The 18,625-nt window shown below is 40.9% G+C and overlaps 1 protein-coding gene across 1 annotated transcript in view; it reads left to right on the top strand.

The window, feature by feature from the left end:
• Nucleotides 1-18,625, top strand: part of LOC139182031 (ATP-binding cassette sub-family C member 4-like) — a 404,344-nt gene that overhangs the window by 48,463 nt on the left and 337,256 nt on the right. Inside the window, exons 12-13 of the mRNA XM_070785515.1 lie at nucleotides 10,041-10,187; nucleotides 12,319-12,398. Coding sequence (XP_070641616.1) covers nucleotides 10,041-10,187; nucleotides 12,319-12,398 — 227 coding nt within the window. The remainder of the gene's footprint in view (nucleotides 1-10,040; nucleotides 10,188-12,318; nucleotides 12,399-18,625) is intronic.

Below are 18,625 nucleotides of genomic sequence, written 5' to 3'. Positions count from 1 at the left end.
ATAATCACGATTGTGTAATCACTGACCTAGAGCCAGATATCCTGGAATGTGAAGTCAAGTGGGCCTTAGAAAGCATCACTACGAACAAAGCTAGTGGAGGTGATGGAATTCCAGTTGAGCTATTCCAAAGCCTGAAAGATGATGCTGTGAAAGTGCTGCACTCAATATGCCAGCAAATTGGGAAACGCAGTAGTGGCCACAGGACTGGAAAAGGTCAGTTTTCCTTCCAATCCCAAAGAAAGGCAATGCCAAAGAATGCTCAAACTACTGCACAATTGCACTCATCTCACACGCTAGTAAAGTAATGCTCAAAATTCTCCAAGCCAGGCTTCAGCAATATGCGAACCATGAACTTCCTTATATTCAAGCTGGTTTTCGAAAAGGCAGAGGAACCAGAGATCAAATTGCCAACATCTGCTGGATCATCGGAAAAGCAAGAGAGTTCCAAAAAGGCATCTATTTCTGCTTTATTGACTATGCCAAAGCCTTTGACGGTGGGGATCACAATAAACTGTGGAAAATTCTGAAAGAGATGGGAATACCAGACCACCTGATCTGCCTTTTGAGAAATTTGTATGCAGCTCAGGAAGCAACAGTTAGAACTGGATATGGAACAACAGACTGGTTCCAAATAGGAAAAGGACTACATCAAGGCTGTATATTGTCACCCTGTTTAATTAACTTATATGCAGAGTACATCATGAGAAACGCTGGACTGGAAGAAACACAAGCTGGAATCAAGATTGCCGGGAGAAATATCAATAACCTCAGATATGCATATGACACCACAGTTATGGCAGAAAGTGAAGAGGAACTAAAAAACCTCTTGATGAGAGTGAAAGTGGAGAGTGAAAAAGTTGGCTTAAAGCTAAACATTCAGAAAATGAAGATCATGGCATCTGGTCCCATCAGGTCATGGCATCTGGTCCCATCAGTTCATGGGAAATAGATGGGGAAACAGTGGAAACAGTGTCAGACTTTATTTTCTTGGGCTCCAAAATCACTACAGATGGTGACTGCAGCCATGAAATTAAAAGACGCTTACTCCTTGGAAGGAAAGTTATGACCAACCTAGATAGCATATTCAAAAGCAGAGACATTACTTTGCCAACAAAGGTTCATCTAGTCAAGGCTATGGTTTTTCCTGTGGTCATGTATGGATGTGAGAGTTGGACTGTGAAGAAGGCTGAGCGCCGAAGAATTGATGCTTTTGTACTATGGTGTTGGAGAAGACTCTTGAGAGTCCCATGGCCTGCAAGGAGATCCAACCAGTCCATTCTGAAGGAGATCAGCCCTGGGATTTCTTTGGAAGGAATGATGCTAAAGCTGAAACTCCAGGACTTTGGCCACCTTAGGCGAAGAGCTGACTCATTGGAAAAGACTCTGATGCTGGGAGGGATTGGGGGCAAGAGGAGAAGGGGACGACAGAGGATGAGATGGCTGGATGGCATCACTGACTCGATGGACGTGAGTCTGGGTGAACTCCGGGAGTTGGTGATGGACAGGGAGGCCTGGAGTGCTGCGATTCATGGGGTCGCAAAGAGTCGGACACGACTGAGCGACTGATCTGATCTGATGGGGGCTTAAAGGAAGAAGGAAAGGATTCTGTTATATATTCATATAGGGTAGTCGGCTAAGGCAAATGCTTCTTAATGGAATTCAGGAATCTGAGCAGGTTTCAGAGTTTAACACTGATGTGTCAGCTGAATGGAAAAACACTATGTGAAGGAATATTTATTATAAGGGTCATCACCCCTTTATTTACCATTGTGAGTTGAAGAGATGTTCAGAGGGCTATTTTCATTTTTATATGGATCAATTCAGTTCAGATCAGTTGCTCAGTCATGTCCGACTCATTGCTACCCCATGTACTGCAGCACACCAGGCTTCCCTGTCCATCACCAACTCCCAGAGTTTACTCAAACTCATGTTCATTGAATCAGTGATGCCATCCCACCATTTCATCCTCTGTTGTCCCCTTCTCCTCCTGCCCTCAATCTTTCCCAGCATCAGGGTCTTTTCAAATGAGTCAGCTCTTCTCATCAGGTGGCAAAAGTATTGGAGTTTCAGCTTCAATATCAGTCCTTTCAATGAACATTCCAGACTTATTTTCTTTAGGTTGGACTGGTTGGATCTCCTTGCAGTCCAAGGGACTCTCAAGAGTCTTCTCCAACATCATAGTTCCAAAGCATCAATTCTTTGGCACTCAGCTTTCTTTATGGTCCAACTCTCACATCCATACATGACTACTGGAAAAACCATAGCCTTGACTAGATGGACCTTTGTTGGCAAAGAATTATCTCTGCTTTTAAATATGCTGTCTATTTTGGTCATAACTTTCCTTCCAAGGAGTAAGCGTCTTTTAATTTCATGGCTGCAATCACCATCTGCAGTGATTTTTGGAGTCCTGAAAAATAATGTCTGTCACTGTTTCCCCATCTATTTGCCATGAACTGATGGGACCAGATACCTTGATCTTTGTTTTTCTGAATGTTGAGCTGTAAGCCAACTTTTTTCCTCTCCTCTTTCACTTTCATCAAGAGACTCTTTAGTTCTTCATTTCTACAATAAGGGTAATGTCATCTGCATATCTGAGGTTATTGATATTTCTCCAAGCAATCTTTATTCCAGCTTGTACTTCATCCAGCCCAGTGTTTCTCATGATGTACTCTGCATATAAGTTAAATAAGCATGATGACAAAATGCAGCCTTGACATACTCCTTTTCCTATTTGGAACCAGTCTGCTGGTCCATGTCCAGTTCTAACTGTTGCTTCTGACCTGCATACAGATATTTCAAGAGGTAGGTCATGTGGTTTGGTATTCCCATCTCTTTCAGAATTTTCCACAGTTTATTGTGATCCACACAGTCAAAGGCTTTAGCATAGTCAATAAAGCAGAAATAGATTTTTTTTAATGGAATTCTCTTGCTTTCTTGATGATCCAGCAGATGTTGTCAATTTGATCTCTGGTTCCTCTGCCTTTTCTAAAGCCAGCTTGAACATCTAGAAGTTCATGGTTCACATATTGCTGAAGCCTGGCTTGGAGAATTTTGAATATTTCTTTGCTAGTGTCTGAGATGAGAGCAAATGTGCAGTAGTTTGAGCATTCATTTCCTTTCTTTGGGATTGGAATGAAAACTGACCTTTTCCAGTCCTGTGGCCCCTACTGAGTTTTCCAAATTTGCTGACATATTGAGTGCAGCACTTTCACAGTATCATCTTTTAGGATTTGAAATAGCTCAACTGGATTTCCATCACCTCCACTAGCTTTGTTCGTAGTGATGCTTACTAAGGCCCACTTGACTTCACATTCCAGGATATCTGGCTCTAGGTCAGTGATCACACCATCATGATTATCTGGGTCATGAAGATCTTTTTTGTACAGTTCTTCTGTGTATTCTTGCCACCTCTTAATAATACCTTCTGCTTCTGTTAAGTCCATACCATTTCTGTCCTTTATTGAGCCCATCTTTGCATGAAATGTTCCCTTAGTATCTCTAATTTTCTTGAAGAGATCTCTAGTCTTTCCCATTCTATTGTTTTTCTCTATTTCTTTGCACTGATCACTGAGGAAGGCTTTCTTATCTCTCCTTGCTATTCTTTGGAACTCTGCATTTTAATGGGTATATCTTTCCTTTCTCCTTTGCTTTTTGCTTTTCTTCTTTTCACAGCTATTTGTAAGGCCTCCCCAGACAGCCATTTTGTTCTTTTGCATTTCTTTTTCTTGGGGAGGTCTTGCTCCTTGTCTACTGTACAATGTCACGAACCTCCATCCATAGTTCATCAAGCACTCTATCAGATCTAGTCCCCTAAATCTATTTCTCATTTCCACTATATAATCATAAGTGATTTGATTTAGGTCATACCTGAATGGTCTAGTGGTTTTCCCTACTTTCTTCAATTTAAGTCTGAATTTGGCAATAATGAATTCATGATCTGAGCCACAGTCAGCTCCCAGTCTTGTTTTTGCTGACTGTATAGAGCGTCTCCATCTTTGGCTGCAAAGAATATAATCAATCTGAGTTTGATGTTGACCATCTGGTGATGTCCATGTGTAGAGTCTTCTCTTTTGTTTTTGGAAGAAGGTATTTGCTATGACCAGTGTATTCTCTTGGCACAATGCCAAGAGCCTTTGCCCTGCTTCATCTGTACTCCAAGGCCAGATTTGCCTGTTACTCTGGGTGTTTCTTGACTTCCTAATTTTGCATTCCAGTTCCCTATAATGAGAAGGACATCTTTTTTTGGGTGTTAATTCTAGAAGGTCCTGGAGGTCTTCATAGAACTGTTCAACTTCAGCCTCTTCAGCATTACTGGTCAGGGCATAGACTTGGATTACTGTGATACTGAATGGTTTGCCTTGGAAACGAACAGAGATCATTCTGTATTTTTTGAGATTGCATCCAAGTACTGCATTTCGGACTCTTTCATTGAATATGATGGCTACTCCATTTCTTCTAATGGATTCCTGTGCACAGTTGTAGATATAAAGTTCTTCTGAGTTACATTCACCCATTCCAGTACATTTTAGTTCGCTGATTCCTAAAATGTCAAATTTTAGGAATTCAATGGCATTCACTCTTGCCATCTACTGTTTCATCACTTCCAATTTGCCTGGATTCATGGACCTAACAGTCCAGGTTCCTTTGCAATGTTGCTGTTTACAGCATTGGACCTTGCTTCTATCAAAAGTCACATCCACAACTGGGTGTTGTTTTTGCTTTGGCTCTGTCTCTTCATTCTTTCTGGAGTTATTTCTCCACTGTTCTCTAGTAGCATATTGGGTACCTACCAACCTGGGGAGTTCATCTTTCAGTGTCCTATCTTTTTGCCTTTTCATACTGTTCATGGGGTTCTCAAGACTGGAATACTGAAGTGGTTTGTCATTCCCTTCTCCAGTGGACCACATTTGGTCAGAACTCTCCACCATGACCCATCAATCTTAGGTACTCTTACACGGCATGGCTCATAGTTTCATTGAGTTAGACAAGGCTGTGGTCCATGTAATTAGATTGGTTAGTTTTTGGTGATTGTGGCTTTCAGTTTGTCTGCCGCTTATGGAAGCTTCCTGATGGGAGAGACTGACTGAGGGAGATACTGGGTCCCATTCTGATGGGCAGGGCTATGCTCAGTAAATCTTTAATCCAATTTCTGTTGATGGGTGGAGCTGTGTTCCCTCCCTGCTACTTACCTTGGGCCAAACTATGGTGGAGGTAATAAAGATAAACTATGGTGGAGGTATGAAGACCTACAAGACCCTTTAGAAAGTGAAAATGAAAGTGAAGTTGCTCAGTCTGACTCTTTTCGACCCCATGGACTGCAGCCTACCAGGTTCCTCTGTCCATGGGATTTTCCAGGCAATAGTACTAGAGTGGATTCCCATTTCCTTCTCGGGGGGATCTTCCTGACCCAGGGATTGAATCTGGGTGTCCTGCATTGTAGACAGATGTTTTACCATCTCAGCCACCAGGGAAGTCCTGACCTTTTAGTACTATCATCCTCAAAAGATGTCCTTTTCATTATACGGGACTGGAATGCAAAAGTAGAAAGTCAAGAAACACCTGGAGTAACAGGCAAATTTGGCCTTGGAGTACAGAATGAAGTAGGGCAAAGGCTAATAGAGTTTTGCTAAGAGAATGCACTGGTCATAGCAAACACCCTCTTCCAACAACACAAGAGAAGACTCTACACATGGACATCACCAGATGGTAAACACCAAAGTCAGATTGATTATATTCTTTGCAGCCAAAAATGGAGAAGCTCTATACAGTCAGGAAAAAACAACACTTGGATCTGACTGTGGCTCAGATCGTGAAATACTTACTGTCAAATTCAGACTTAAATTGAAGAAAGTGGGGAAAACCACTAGACCATTCAGGTATGACCTAAGTCAAATCCCTTATGATTATACAGTGGAAATGAGAAATAGATTTAAGGGACTAGCTCTAATAGACAGAGTGCCTAATGAGCTATGGTCAGAGGTTCCTGACATTGTACAGGAAACAGGGATCAAGACCATCCCCATGGAAAAGAAATGCAAAAGAGCAAAATGGCTGTCTGGGGAGGCCTTACAAATAGCTGTGAAAAGAAGAGAAGTGAAAAGCAAAGGACACAAGGAAAGATATAAGCATCTGAATGCAGAGTTCCAAAGAATAGCAAGGAGAGATAAGAAAGCCTTCCTCAGTGATCAATGCAAAGAAATGGGGGAAAATAACAGAATGGTAAAGACTAGAGGTCTCTTCAAGAAAATTAGAGATACCAAGGGAATATTTCATGCAAAGATGGGCTCGATAAAGGACAGAAATGGTATGGACCTAACAGAAGCAGAAGATATTAAGAAGAATACACATGAGAACTGTACAAAAAAGAGCTTCATGACCCAGATAATCACGATGGTGTGATCACTCACCTAGAGGCAGACATCCTGGAATGTGAAGTCAAGTGGGCCTTAGAAAGCATCACTATGAACAAAGCTAGTGGAGGTGATGGAACTCCAGTTGAGCGATTTAAAATCCTGAAAGATGATGCTGTGAAAGTGCTGCACTCAATATGCCAGCAAATTGGGAAAACTCAGTAGTGGTCACAGGACTGGAAAAGGTCAGTTTTCCTTCCAATCCCAAAGAAAGGCAATGCCAAAGAATACTCAAACTACCGCACAATTGCACTCATCTCACATGCTAGTAAAGTAATGCTCAAAATTTTCCAAGCCAGGCTTCAGCAATACGTGAACCGTGAACTTCCAGATGTTCAAGCTGGTTTGAGAAAAGGCAGAAGAACCAGAGATCAAATTGCCAACATCCGCTGGATCATGGAAAAAGCAAGAGAGTTCCAGAAAACATCTATTTCTGCTTTATTGACTATGCCAAAGCCTTTGACTGTGTGGATCACAATAAACTGTAGAAAATTCGGAAAGAGATGGGAGTACCAAACCACCTGACCTGCCTCTTGAGAAGCCTTTGTACACATCAGGAAGCAACACCTTGAACTGGACATGGAACAGCAGACTGGTTCCAAATAGGAAAAGGAGTATGTCAAGGCTGTATATTATCACCCTGCTTATTTAACTTATATGCAGTGTACATCATGAGAAATTCTGGGCTGGAAGAAGCACAAGCTGGAATCAAGATTCCTGGGAGAAATATCAATAACCTCAGATATGCAGATGACACCACCATTATGGCAGAAAGTGAAGAGGAACTAAAAAAGCCTCTTGATGAAAGTGAAGGAGCAGAGTGAAAAAGTTGGCTTAAAGCTCAACATTCAGAAAACGAAGATCATGGCATTTGGTCCCATCACTTCATGGAAATAGATGGGGAAACAGTGGAAACAGTGTCAGACTTTATTTTGGGGGGCTCCAAAATCACTGCAGATGTTGACTGCTGCCATGAAATTAAAAGATGCTTACTCCTTGGAAGAAAAGTTATGACCAACCTAGATAGCATATTAAAAAGCAGAGATATTACTTTGCCATCAAAGGTCCGTCTAGTCAAGGCTATGGTTTTCCAGTAGTCATGTATGGATGTGAGAATTAGACTGTGAAGAAAGCTGAGCGCTGAAGAATTGATGCTTTTGAACTGTAGTGTTGGAGAAGACTCTTGAGAGTTCCTTAGACTGCAAGGAGATCCAACCAGTCCATCCTAAAGGAGATCAGTCCTGGATGTTAATTGGAACGACTGATGCTAAAGCTGAACCTCCAATACTTTGGCCACTTCATGCGAAGAGTTGACTCATTGGAAAAGACCCTAATGCTTGGAGGGATTGGGGGCAGGAGGAGAAGGGGACGACAGAGGATAAGATATCTGGATGGCATTACCGACTTGATGGACATGAGTTTGAGTGAGCTCCAGGAGTTGGTGATGAACAGGGAGGCCTGGCGTGCTGTGATTCATGAGGTCGCATAGAGTCATACACGACTGAGCCAATGAACTGAGCCTAACTGAACTGAATGAGTATAATAGTGACTTCCCTCAAAAGATCCCATGCATGTAATGCTACAGACCATGCCCGTAACCCTGCTACAGTCCACCACCAACCCACACCTTCACTGGAGACTCCTGGACACCCATAGGCAAGTCTTCTGTGGGGTCACTGTTCCTTCCTTCTTGGTCCTGGTGCACAAGGTTCTGTTGTGCCCTCCAGGAGTGTATTTCCCAGTTCTGTGTAAGTTCTTACAGCTCTGTGGTGGGGTTAATGGTGACCTCCTCCAAGAGGACTTATGCCATACCCACATCCAGAGCCCCTGTCCCTATGGCAGACCACTGCCCACCCCATACCTCCACAGGAGATGCTCAAACACAGTTCTGTCTCAGTCTCTGTGGGGATTCTGGGTCCTGGTGCAAACAAGGTTCATTTGAGCCCTCTGAGCATCTCTGGCAGGAATGGGGTTTGATTCTAAATGTGAATTCACCCTTTCTACCATCTTGCTGTGGCTGCTCCTTTGCCCTTAGACATGGGGTATCTCCTCACAGCCGCTCCAGTGCCTACCATCTTACTAGGTTTTCCCTGACCTTGGATGTGGGGTATCTCCTCATGGCTGCTCCTTCTGACTTTGGATATGGTTTTATATGCATAGTGATGCTCATTTATCATTGATAAAAAAATTTAAATGATAATATTTATTTACAAATGCTTTGTGTTTCCTTAAAACACTTAGTGAGAGGTTAGTTGCTTGTTTAGATTATCTATAAATTATTATTTAGGTTATAATTATCTCTTGTCAAAATATAATAGTTTCTTGCTATTTCTTGAATAGCAATAGTTTGCAAACTAACTAATTGTTAGCTGCAAACAATTAAGTTATCTGTTTGCAACTTAATATGGTCCTTCCATATTTAAAATTAACTACTTGGAACTAGAAATTGCTATGTTATTTTTTATTTATTTTATTTTTATTAATTTTCACTGGAGTACAGTTGCTTTACAGTGTCGTGTGAGATTTTGCTGTACAACAAAGTGCCATCAGTCATATGTACAGTACACATATATCCCCATTTTTTTAAATTTCCTTCTCATTTAGGGCACCACTGAGTAGAATTTTCTGTGCTATAAAAGTAGATTCTCAAGTAGCTACTTTACATAGAAGTAAATTTTCATGTAAATTTACTGTTTACAAGGAAATGGTAAGTCATTTCTCCTGTTCCTCTTCCTTCTCACACTGATATCTAAAACTGAGGTATGCTTTGATTGTGGAATATGTAACTAGTGGGATTTGAAATGTGGCAAAGGGAAGAAGATCAACTGTTTTGCATAATCATCTTTCTTTTTGTTTTTAAAAAGTGTTTAAATAACTAAAGTTTTTTTTTTTTTTTTTTTTTTTAAAGTTTTATTTATTTTTGGCTATGCTGGGTCTTCATCGCTGTGTGGACTTTCTCTAGTTGCCAAGGGCAGAGTCTCCTCTCTAATTGCAATGTGCAGGTTTCTCATTGCATGGCTTCTCTTGTTTCAGAGCATGGGCTCTAGGGTGTGTGGACTTCAGTAGATGCAGCCAGTGGGCTTTAGTAGTTGTGGTTCCTGGGCTCTAGAGCACAAGCTCAATAGTTACGGAGCACAGGCTAAGCTGCTCTGAGACATGTGAGATCCGCCTGGGTCAGGGATTGAACCCATGTCTCCTGCATTGGCAGACGGACTCTCCAACACTGAACTACCAAGGGAGCCCTGTAATTATCTTTCTTGTGAGTTTTTATTAGAACTCGTAAGTGAATTAGGAAAGCCTAGAATGAAACTGTAATTTATATAAGACATTTCCCCCTGTGTTGTTTCTATTTAGTGAGAGGAAAATAGTGATTTTCATATTTTTCTTTATAAATGTATTTTGTGACGGCATCAAGTTCTTATACAACCCATTTCATATGTATATTTACATATATATACATTCATATATATATATATATATAAATGTATTCTATAGTCTACATGTATAAATTTTATATAAATCTTGTTTATAGAATAAAATACACAATATCTTTATAAACTGTCTGCCATGCTTTAACATCATTGAGGATAAGGCAGAGATCTTGTGCTGAGTGATGTTTCTTTATTTCAGGTTTAACTTTTTCTACCATCCTTTTTGGCATCACAAGGTCTCTGTTGATATTCTACGTCCTTGTTAACGCTTCACAAACTTTGCATAACAAAATTTTGTCGTCCATTTTGAGAGCTCCAGTATTGTTCTTCTATAGAAATCCAATAGGTAAGTCAGACACCAGGTTTCTCAGTGAATATGTCTTGTTAACACATTTAGTTCCTGATTACATTTGATATTTGAAAATGGAAGAGATGCTTAGAAGAAAATCACCATTCATTTTCTATGAAAAGCTTCACTGATATTCTTTCCTACCAGAGAAAATCTGAATAGGAGTATGTAACCTTTTATTCCAGTTTATGTGTGTCTGTAAAGATAAATGAATGTTTAATTTGCAGGATGATTCATGAATCCATTTGTAAGACATACGAAGCACCCAAGATATGATGCAAATGTGTTGAAATATTTTTGACTAGTTGTTGAAATGTTCCTGTGTTAATAATGTTAAGCTAACTAGGAAGGACCTTCTTCCAGGAACATCTCTATAGGAGACAGGCTGTGTGTTTCTCTTTTTCATTGCTCATCCATTTCTGGGATCACAGAGGTCTGACATGTGCTCATATATTGAGGTTTACCTAAATGGTAATGGAAAATTGATTAAAACACAAGATCAGTTAAATGTATACATCATCTTCAATAAAGTCAACTCTCTAGTTTTATAATGGACTTTTGGTTACATTTAAGAGGTCTTGTGGTACATAGCAGGTGGATCTTCAGCATTAAGTAAGAGTGTCCCTGATGGTTTTCCAGTGGTTGCTTCCTCTACTTTGAGGCCTTTGACCTGTATTGCTTCAGGAGACAGCCTCCTGACATGGGTTTCTGTGAAGAGTCAGTTATTTAGTGAACATGCCCACTCTGTTCAGTTGGTTGTACTTGTGCTGAGGCCCAGGGTGGCTTTGTTTTCTCACAGGATGATTGACAGGACCTGTTGAGGCAGGGATGTAACTGGAAAGAGGACAAGTGTAGGTTCGGCCTGGTCATCAACTAGGCATGTGACTGAGGCCAAAGCAGGTAGATTCTACTGGCCAGGAAAATCTCCAGGCAGGATGCTGTCATGGTCTTAAGTGTGGACTCTGGTACCAACTGGCTGGGTTCAGTCCTGTTGCTAGTTACTAATAGTAATAGTTATAGTTATGTTAACACTTCTGTGCTAGTTATTTAATTTCTCTGTGTCTTGATTTTCTTACCTGTAAAATGAGGATACTGTTCATACACTTACCAATATCTTGGTATTGTGGGCATTAAGCAGGTTAATAATTCACAGCACTTAGCACATGGGCAGTGCCTAATGAACCTCAGTGAGGATGACGACATGGTGTCTGGGAAGTTCTCTCCTGTGAAATGGGAATAGCCACTGCCCTTTCTGTTCCACAAAACTGTTGTGAGGATTAAATTAGAATGTTGGGGGCAGCATCTTGTGTAGATTTATTCAGCACATGTTGTTTAGTCCAGGCAGTGAGCAGAGCACAGGATGGTAAACTACAGAGGCCCACACAGATCTCATCTTATTATGAAGCCAGAGTGAGGAAGGGATTGGAGGAGTCCATGCTATTATGGGTGTGAAGTTGCTCCACTTTGCCTGTTAATGTGAAAACTATAGTCACAACGTTGGGAGCATTAAGTGGGACTGAATTTCTGTTCTCACAGCCTCTGAATGTTCATGATCACAGTTAACCAGGCTGTTTATATTCGAGACCTGTAGGCTTCTCCAGATGCTGACTTACTTATTATTCAAGGATTTGGGATCAAGTTTAAATCCTGAAGGCCACTAATCTTAGAGCAGTCAGCACACTAATATTTATCTTGTGTCCCCCTCCTTTAGCTCTTAGCACAACTTCATTCCTTTAAGAAAATAGAAGCCCAAATAAGTATTGCAAAGATAGGCCTGCTTTGCCCAAAAGGCTTAGGGGCTGTAAATTGCTTACTCTTTTAGTGGTATATTAAATTGAACTCTTTTAAAAATTTTTTTTTTTTTTACTTTACAATATTGTATTGGTTTTGCCATACATAAACATGCATCCTCCACAGGTGTACATGTGTTCCTATCTTTTATTTTCAAAAGTGGAATTTTTAATGTCCCCTGCATTGGCAAGCAGATTCTTATCCACTGTATCATCAGGGAAGTCCCTAAATACTTTTAAATGTGCTTTAAAAATATTGTTTTGATTTGTGCACGTATTATTTCTCTTAAAGCTCCTATATGAGGAAATTAGTATTTTCTTGTATCCTGTTCTTGCAGGAAGGATTTTAAATCGCTTCTCGAAAGACATTGGGCATATGGATGACTCACTGCCCCTGATATTTCAAGATTTCATCCAGGTAATGTACCAGTCCTGTCAGAGTTCTCACAGGGAAGAGCAAAGTGCCTGTTTCTCAAGGCCTTCTCACAGGGGCTGAGGGTGGGCTTTCAGCCTGGTGATGTGCCCTGTTATCTTCAGTAAAGATTATATTTGTGAGAGAGAGGTGCAGCTGTCATTGGGAGGCTGAGCTAACATGAGTAACACCTGGGGCAGGAGTGGCTACCCAGTCACGTCAAGGTTGGTCTGAAGCAGCGACAGGCTGGCTAAGTGGTTCTCCCTCTGCCTTCCAGATGTCTGGTGTGGATTCCCTTATTGTGAGCACATTTCATAACAGAGAAAAAAATCACCTCTCATGGAAAGATAGCCTAGATGAACTAAATTATGCATTGTATTGGGCTTCCCAGGTGGCTCAGTGTTAAAGAATTCACTTGCCAATGCAGGAGACACAAGAGACAAGAGTTCAATCCTTGGGTCAAGAAGATCCTCTGGAGAAGGAAATGGCAATCCACTCCAGTATTCTTGCCTGGAAAATTCCATGGGCAGAGGAGCCTGGCGGGCTATAGTCCATGGGGTTGCAAAGAGTCAGACATGCACAGTGCATTGTATTACCACAGAGGACAAATATTTACTGCACTATTTTATTTGGGTAAAGCCAGTTGTGGTTACTTACAAAGAAAAGATTGGTAAAAATAAGCTGAAAATAATACTTTAACAAGGAAAACGTTGCTGTTTAATTGCTAAATTGTGTCTGACTCTTTTGTGACCCCATGGACTATAGCCTGCGAGGTTCTTCTGTCCATGGGATTTCTAAGGCAAGAATACTTGAGTGGGTTGCAATTACCTTGTCCAGGGGGTCTTCCTGACCCAGGGATTAAACCTGTGTCTCCTTCATTGGCAGGCAGATTCTTTACCACTGAGCCACCTGGGAAGTCGAACAAGGGCAATAGAGAGCAGTTATTAAAGATACAAAGCCTTTAAGACAGTAATTTGATTCCAGGATCAAAGTCATTTCAGAAAATATCTTTTGTTTTGTAGGCAGTTATTCTTTTCACAGGTTGGTTGCTCTGTCTTAAGGTGTCTTAAAACAAGAGAGGGAGAGAGAGAAAGACCTACAGGAATACCTTCTATCGAGTCTTTCTTTTGTCTGTGAACTTGAGGTTCTAAAGAATGATGTAGGGTCATCTCTGCTCTCATCTCCTCATTCAGTATCATTGCTCATGTGGGGTGTATTTTTCTGTTATTTAATTCTGTCTACTTTTCAGTTATTTAGTCTGTGGGGAATTTTCTTTTTCTTCTCAGGTGTTAATTTTGGAAATGAAACACATTGTCAAAAGCTGCACACAGAAATGCAGCAGAGATCTGACTGCAGACAGTGTAGCCTGTGGGCATGGCTTCAACTGTTATCAGTGTGAACTACTCTGAGACTCAGAGGCAGAGGACTTTTACTGCAAAGATGTCTGATATTTTTTTCTCTTCTGCAAACTTATTTTATAAATGTGCCCTTCTGGGTTTAACTATGTAATTTATCCCCAGAAACAATTTTTGTTTGAAAACAGTGTCACATTTTAACAGTGATTGTGAATTACTTTGAAAATATTTTGTGAATGGTTGTTTCTTTGCTATGGTAAGGTGGGCTAACTTGGGTTTATGCCATGTGCTTACTAGCACATGGTTAGTTAGTGGTCATAGATTGTCACATATTTTTGCATGATATATAGAGGGACAGGGACAGATGCTACCTGATTTGAGTAGGAAGCATTCTCATTAAAGAGGAGGGAAAATTCCAGTCTCCCTGATTTCCAATCCCAGCTCTGCCACTTGTAGTTCAATTATCTTGAAGGTGAAGGTGGAGGTGTCCTGTAGGTCATTGGAAGTAAGAGTTTGGTGTTTGAGGGAAAGACCTGGGATGAGCAGGGAGCCTGTGTACCCTTCACTGAGCAGGTAGTAGCTGAATCTGTGAAGATGACAAGGTTGCCCAGAGAGAGGGAAGCATTTTTAGGGGCCAATATAAGAAGACTCGATATCAGAGAAAAAGCAGAGAGAGAAGGGGAGGAGAGGAGACACACAGTGAACAGCAAGAGAGAAAGAAGGAAGTAGGTTGGGGAATCAAGGAAGGACAGATCTGCTCAGTGCAAACAAGAAGGTGAGTCTGTGAAAACTTGTTGGTTGATTTGGAATCAGGAGGTGTTGGTGACCTGAGAAGCAGGTTTCAGATGTGAGGAGGACAGAATGCAAAGGGCTGAAAATCCAAGAGGTATGGAGGGAGTTGAGGTGAAGACTGGCTACTCCTGGAAGGAGTTTGAATGAAGTAGGAGACAGGTCCATTTGGAATGTAGGGTCTGAGGAGGTATTGCTGGTTTTTGGGGTGTACAGTTTGTGAGTTGCATGTGTGTGTGAGGTGGTGGGTGGTATTTCCCTCTCTCCCTCCTTCCCTTCAACAAACAGCACTTAGAGTTGAGGTCCTGAAGAACAGGGGTGAGCCAGACCCCTCCCGTCATGGGTGGTCTCCTGCAGCCTCCCTTTGGGAGGGAGACATCCGGAGATTCACCCCTTGCTGCCTTTGGAATCCTAATTATGGGAGCTCTGTGGAGGAAGTCCTGGAAGGCAAAGTGGATGTGGAGGCTGGAGGCAGTTACGGAGCTTGGTCCAGGAGGTGGGCGGAGCTTTTAGGAGGTGACCTTTGATCCTGAATGAAAAGAAAAGGCTGCTGTGGATGTTGGGACTGGAGGTGCTGCTGGAAACAGATTTCCTATGTGGGAACCAGTCTTTCTTCCCCATCACCAACTGAGAGGAGGGAAGGGAAGGGGCTGGAAGGGGGTTATTCAGTTTTGTTTTAAAAGAAATACTTTGTGCCAATTGTTTTCAACTCATTTTTGATGATTCTGCTTATCCTTGGTGTATTTTATAAACCTTGGAAGATTCTTGATCATTTTTATTACTTCTAAAGTGTTTATTTCATGTACTTTTCCTCATTTAATTCCTTCTCATTCTCTTAAACGATATATCAGATAATTTATTTAATATTTTGTAATAGTGATGCCAAGTGTGGCTAAGGGAAACCCTGGGTTCTGAGTAGTGGTCCACACTGCAGGACAGTCCATCTACTCAGACGATGTCACTCAGAGACCACATCCCACCAGAGGGCGGTCATGAGTTTGTGCACCATCCTGTGCACTGACTACCAGAGAAGTTGCCTGTTCGGTCACATTATAGTTGTTGGGCAAATTGGAGCTGTTCACCATTTCAAAAAGGATGAAGGGAAAGCAGCATAAAAAAAATCAATTTATGTATTGTGATTCCACCTGATAATCATTTATGATGTCAACAACTTTAAAGAACAGTTGCATGGGAAGCCCTGAAGTCTCCCTTTCCAAGCTTGAATCCCAGCTCTCCCTCTTCCTGTCTCTGCCACACAAAGCCAGTCTCCTCTAAGTAAAATAGAGAAAATAATACCAACTCCATAAACGTTGTGGGAAGGCAAAATGAAGTTGTTTTAATATTATTCTTTTCATAACATCTAAATGCATGTTGAGCACTAAGTAATGGGTATTTTTAAAACACCATATGTATTTTTAAGTGAGAAAAGTTGTCTGATGACACTGGCATTATGCTGTATTTAATTTATTGTCAGACACAGTTTCCAGGTGCATAAATATCATCTCATGAGTTTGTATTACAGAGATTCTAGGTTTGTAATTCTTGAAGACTTTAAGGGACACTTTCTTATGTAGACTCATAGAATAAACACCAGTTGTTTTCAAAACTGACCATTGGGCACTAAATATTTCAAATTAACATAATTTTCATACAGTTTTCCAAAGTCCCAAATTACATTGAGTAAAGAGTCTCAATTATGCACTGCTTTTGTCATTGAAATCATCACCTCCAAGAAGTCTTCCTACAAATAAGACAAGTGAAAATGAAGGTAAGATGTGGAAGTTAAATTTAGATATCGCCAACTCAATGGACACGAGTTTGAACAAGCTCCAGGAGATGATTAAGAACAGGGAAACCTGTCATGCTAAACTCCATAGGGTCACAAAGAGTTGGACACGACTGAGTGACTGAACAACAATAATGCCAAAGAGAAGTAGGCCCCAAGGAGAGGGGAGCTAACAAGTTACTCAGAAGTTGTTTTGCTCTTATGCATATACTTTAATCTTTAGGAAGCCCAAAGATTTTTATCTTAGCGTATTTAATGCAATAAATATTTGGACCAGAAAAAATAAATAAATTTAGGCATTTTAATTATCCTTTAATTAAAAATAAATACATTTCAAAATATCAAAAAAATCACTTATTAAATTAAAAAAAGAGGGGCTTCTCTGAGCATCAGAAGTTGCATGCAGCAGCCCTCAGCAAAATGCTTTAATTTATTGAGGAAAACCAAATTGCAAAACCTTTCTTCCTCACACACCCCTCATTCAGGAAGAGAAAACAACAACAACAATCAACAGCTTGGCCGAGCTTAAGTGACTGAATTCTCGTTTCCTTTCCCCCTTTATGGATCACAGCCTTGTCCTGGTGAAGGGTTGTGTAACTCAATGAAACTATGAGTCATACCATTCAGGGCCACCCAAGACAGGTCATAGTGGAGAGTTCTGACAAAACATGGTCCACTTGAGGAGGAAATGATAACCCACTCCAATATTCTTGCTGTGAGAGCCCGTGAACTGTATGAAAAGGCAAAAATATATGACACTGGAAGATGAGCCCTCCAAGTTGGAAGGTATCCAATATGTTACTGGGGAAGAGCAGAGGGCAATTGCTAACAGCTCCAGAAAGAATGAAGCAGCTGGGCTGAAGTGGAAATGACACTCAGTTGTGGATGTGTCTGTTGGTAAAAGTAAAGTCCAATGCTGTAAAGAATGATATTGCATAGGGACCTGGAATGTTAGGTCCATAAATCAATGTAAATTGAATGTGGTCAAGCAGGAGATGACAAGAGTGAATATTGGCATCTTAGGAATCAGTGAACTAAAAAGGACAGGAATGGGCGAATTTAACTCAGATGACCATTGTATCTATTTCTGTGGGCAAGAATCCCTTAGAAGAAACAGAGAAGCTGTCATAGTTAACAAAAGAGTCTGAAATGAAGTCCTTGGGTACAAACTCAAAAATGACAGAATGATCTCAGTTCTCTTCCAAGGCAAACCATTCAACATCACAGTATTACAAGTCTATGCCCCAACTACTAATGCTAAAGAAGCTGAAGTTGACTGGTTCTATGAAGATCTACAATACTTTCTAGATCTAATACCAAAAAAAGATGTCCTTTTCATCATAAAGAATTGTAATGCAAAAGTAGGAAATCAAGAGATACCTGGAGTAACAGGCAAGTCTGGCTTTTGGAGTACAAAATGAAGCAGGGCATAGGCTAACCGAGTTTTGTCAAGAGAACACATTGGTCATAGCAAACACCCTCTTCCAAGCAACACAAGGGACAGTTCTACGCAAGGACATCACCAAATGATCAACACCAAAATCAGATTGATTCTGTCCTTTTCAGATGAAAATGGAGAAGCTCTATACAGTCAGCAAGAACAAGACCTGGAGCTGACTATGGCTCCGATCATCAATTCCTTATTGCAAAATTTAGGCTTAAATGAAGAGAGTAGGGAAAACCACTAGGCCATTCAGGTTTGACCTAAGTCAAATCTCTTATGGTTATACAATGCAGGTGATGAATAGATTCGAGGAATTAGATCTGGTAGACAGAGTGCCTGAAAAACTATGAACAGAATGAACCGCTGCTGTTGCCATTTAGTCACTTAGTTGCGTTCGACTCTTTGTGACCCCATGGACTGCAGTGCTCCAGGCTCCTCTGTCCATGGGATTTTCCAGGCAAGAATACTGGAGTGGGTTGCCATTTCCTTCTCCAGAGGATCTTCCTGATCCAGTGATCAAACCCACATCTCCTGCATTAGCAGGCAGAATCTTTACTACTGAGCCACCAGGGAAGCCCACTGAGCACTGTTAAGATCTTTTAATGATCATTCTGCTCTCTGAACTGAATAGGCTGTTATTCCCTAAATAGCTGGGAATATAGAACTGGCCCCCTCATGGGAGAGACCAGATAGAAACACAAGAAACCCAACAGGGTTAGAAAATGCAGACAGAAGGGGAAATATATGATGTGTGATACAGTATCTATGTGTGATACAGTATCTGTATGTGATACAGTATCAGGCAGAAGTTATAAGAAAAGACTTAGGGTCATAATGACTGAATTGTTTTAATTTGGGC

Source organism: Bos indicus, unplaced genomic scaffold (genome assembly GCF_029378745.1).
Source record: "Bos indicus isolate NIAB-ARS_2022 breed Sahiwal x Tharparkar unplaced genomic scaffold, NIAB-ARS_B.indTharparkar_mat_pri_1.0 scaffold_64, whole genome shotgun sequence".
NCBI classification, from domain to species: domain Eukaryota; kingdom Metazoa; phylum Chordata; class Mammalia; order Artiodactyla; family Bovidae; genus Bos; species Bos indicus.
Note: the sequence above shows the minus strand (reverse complement) of the source record. Positions and strands in the feature narration are given on the sequence as shown.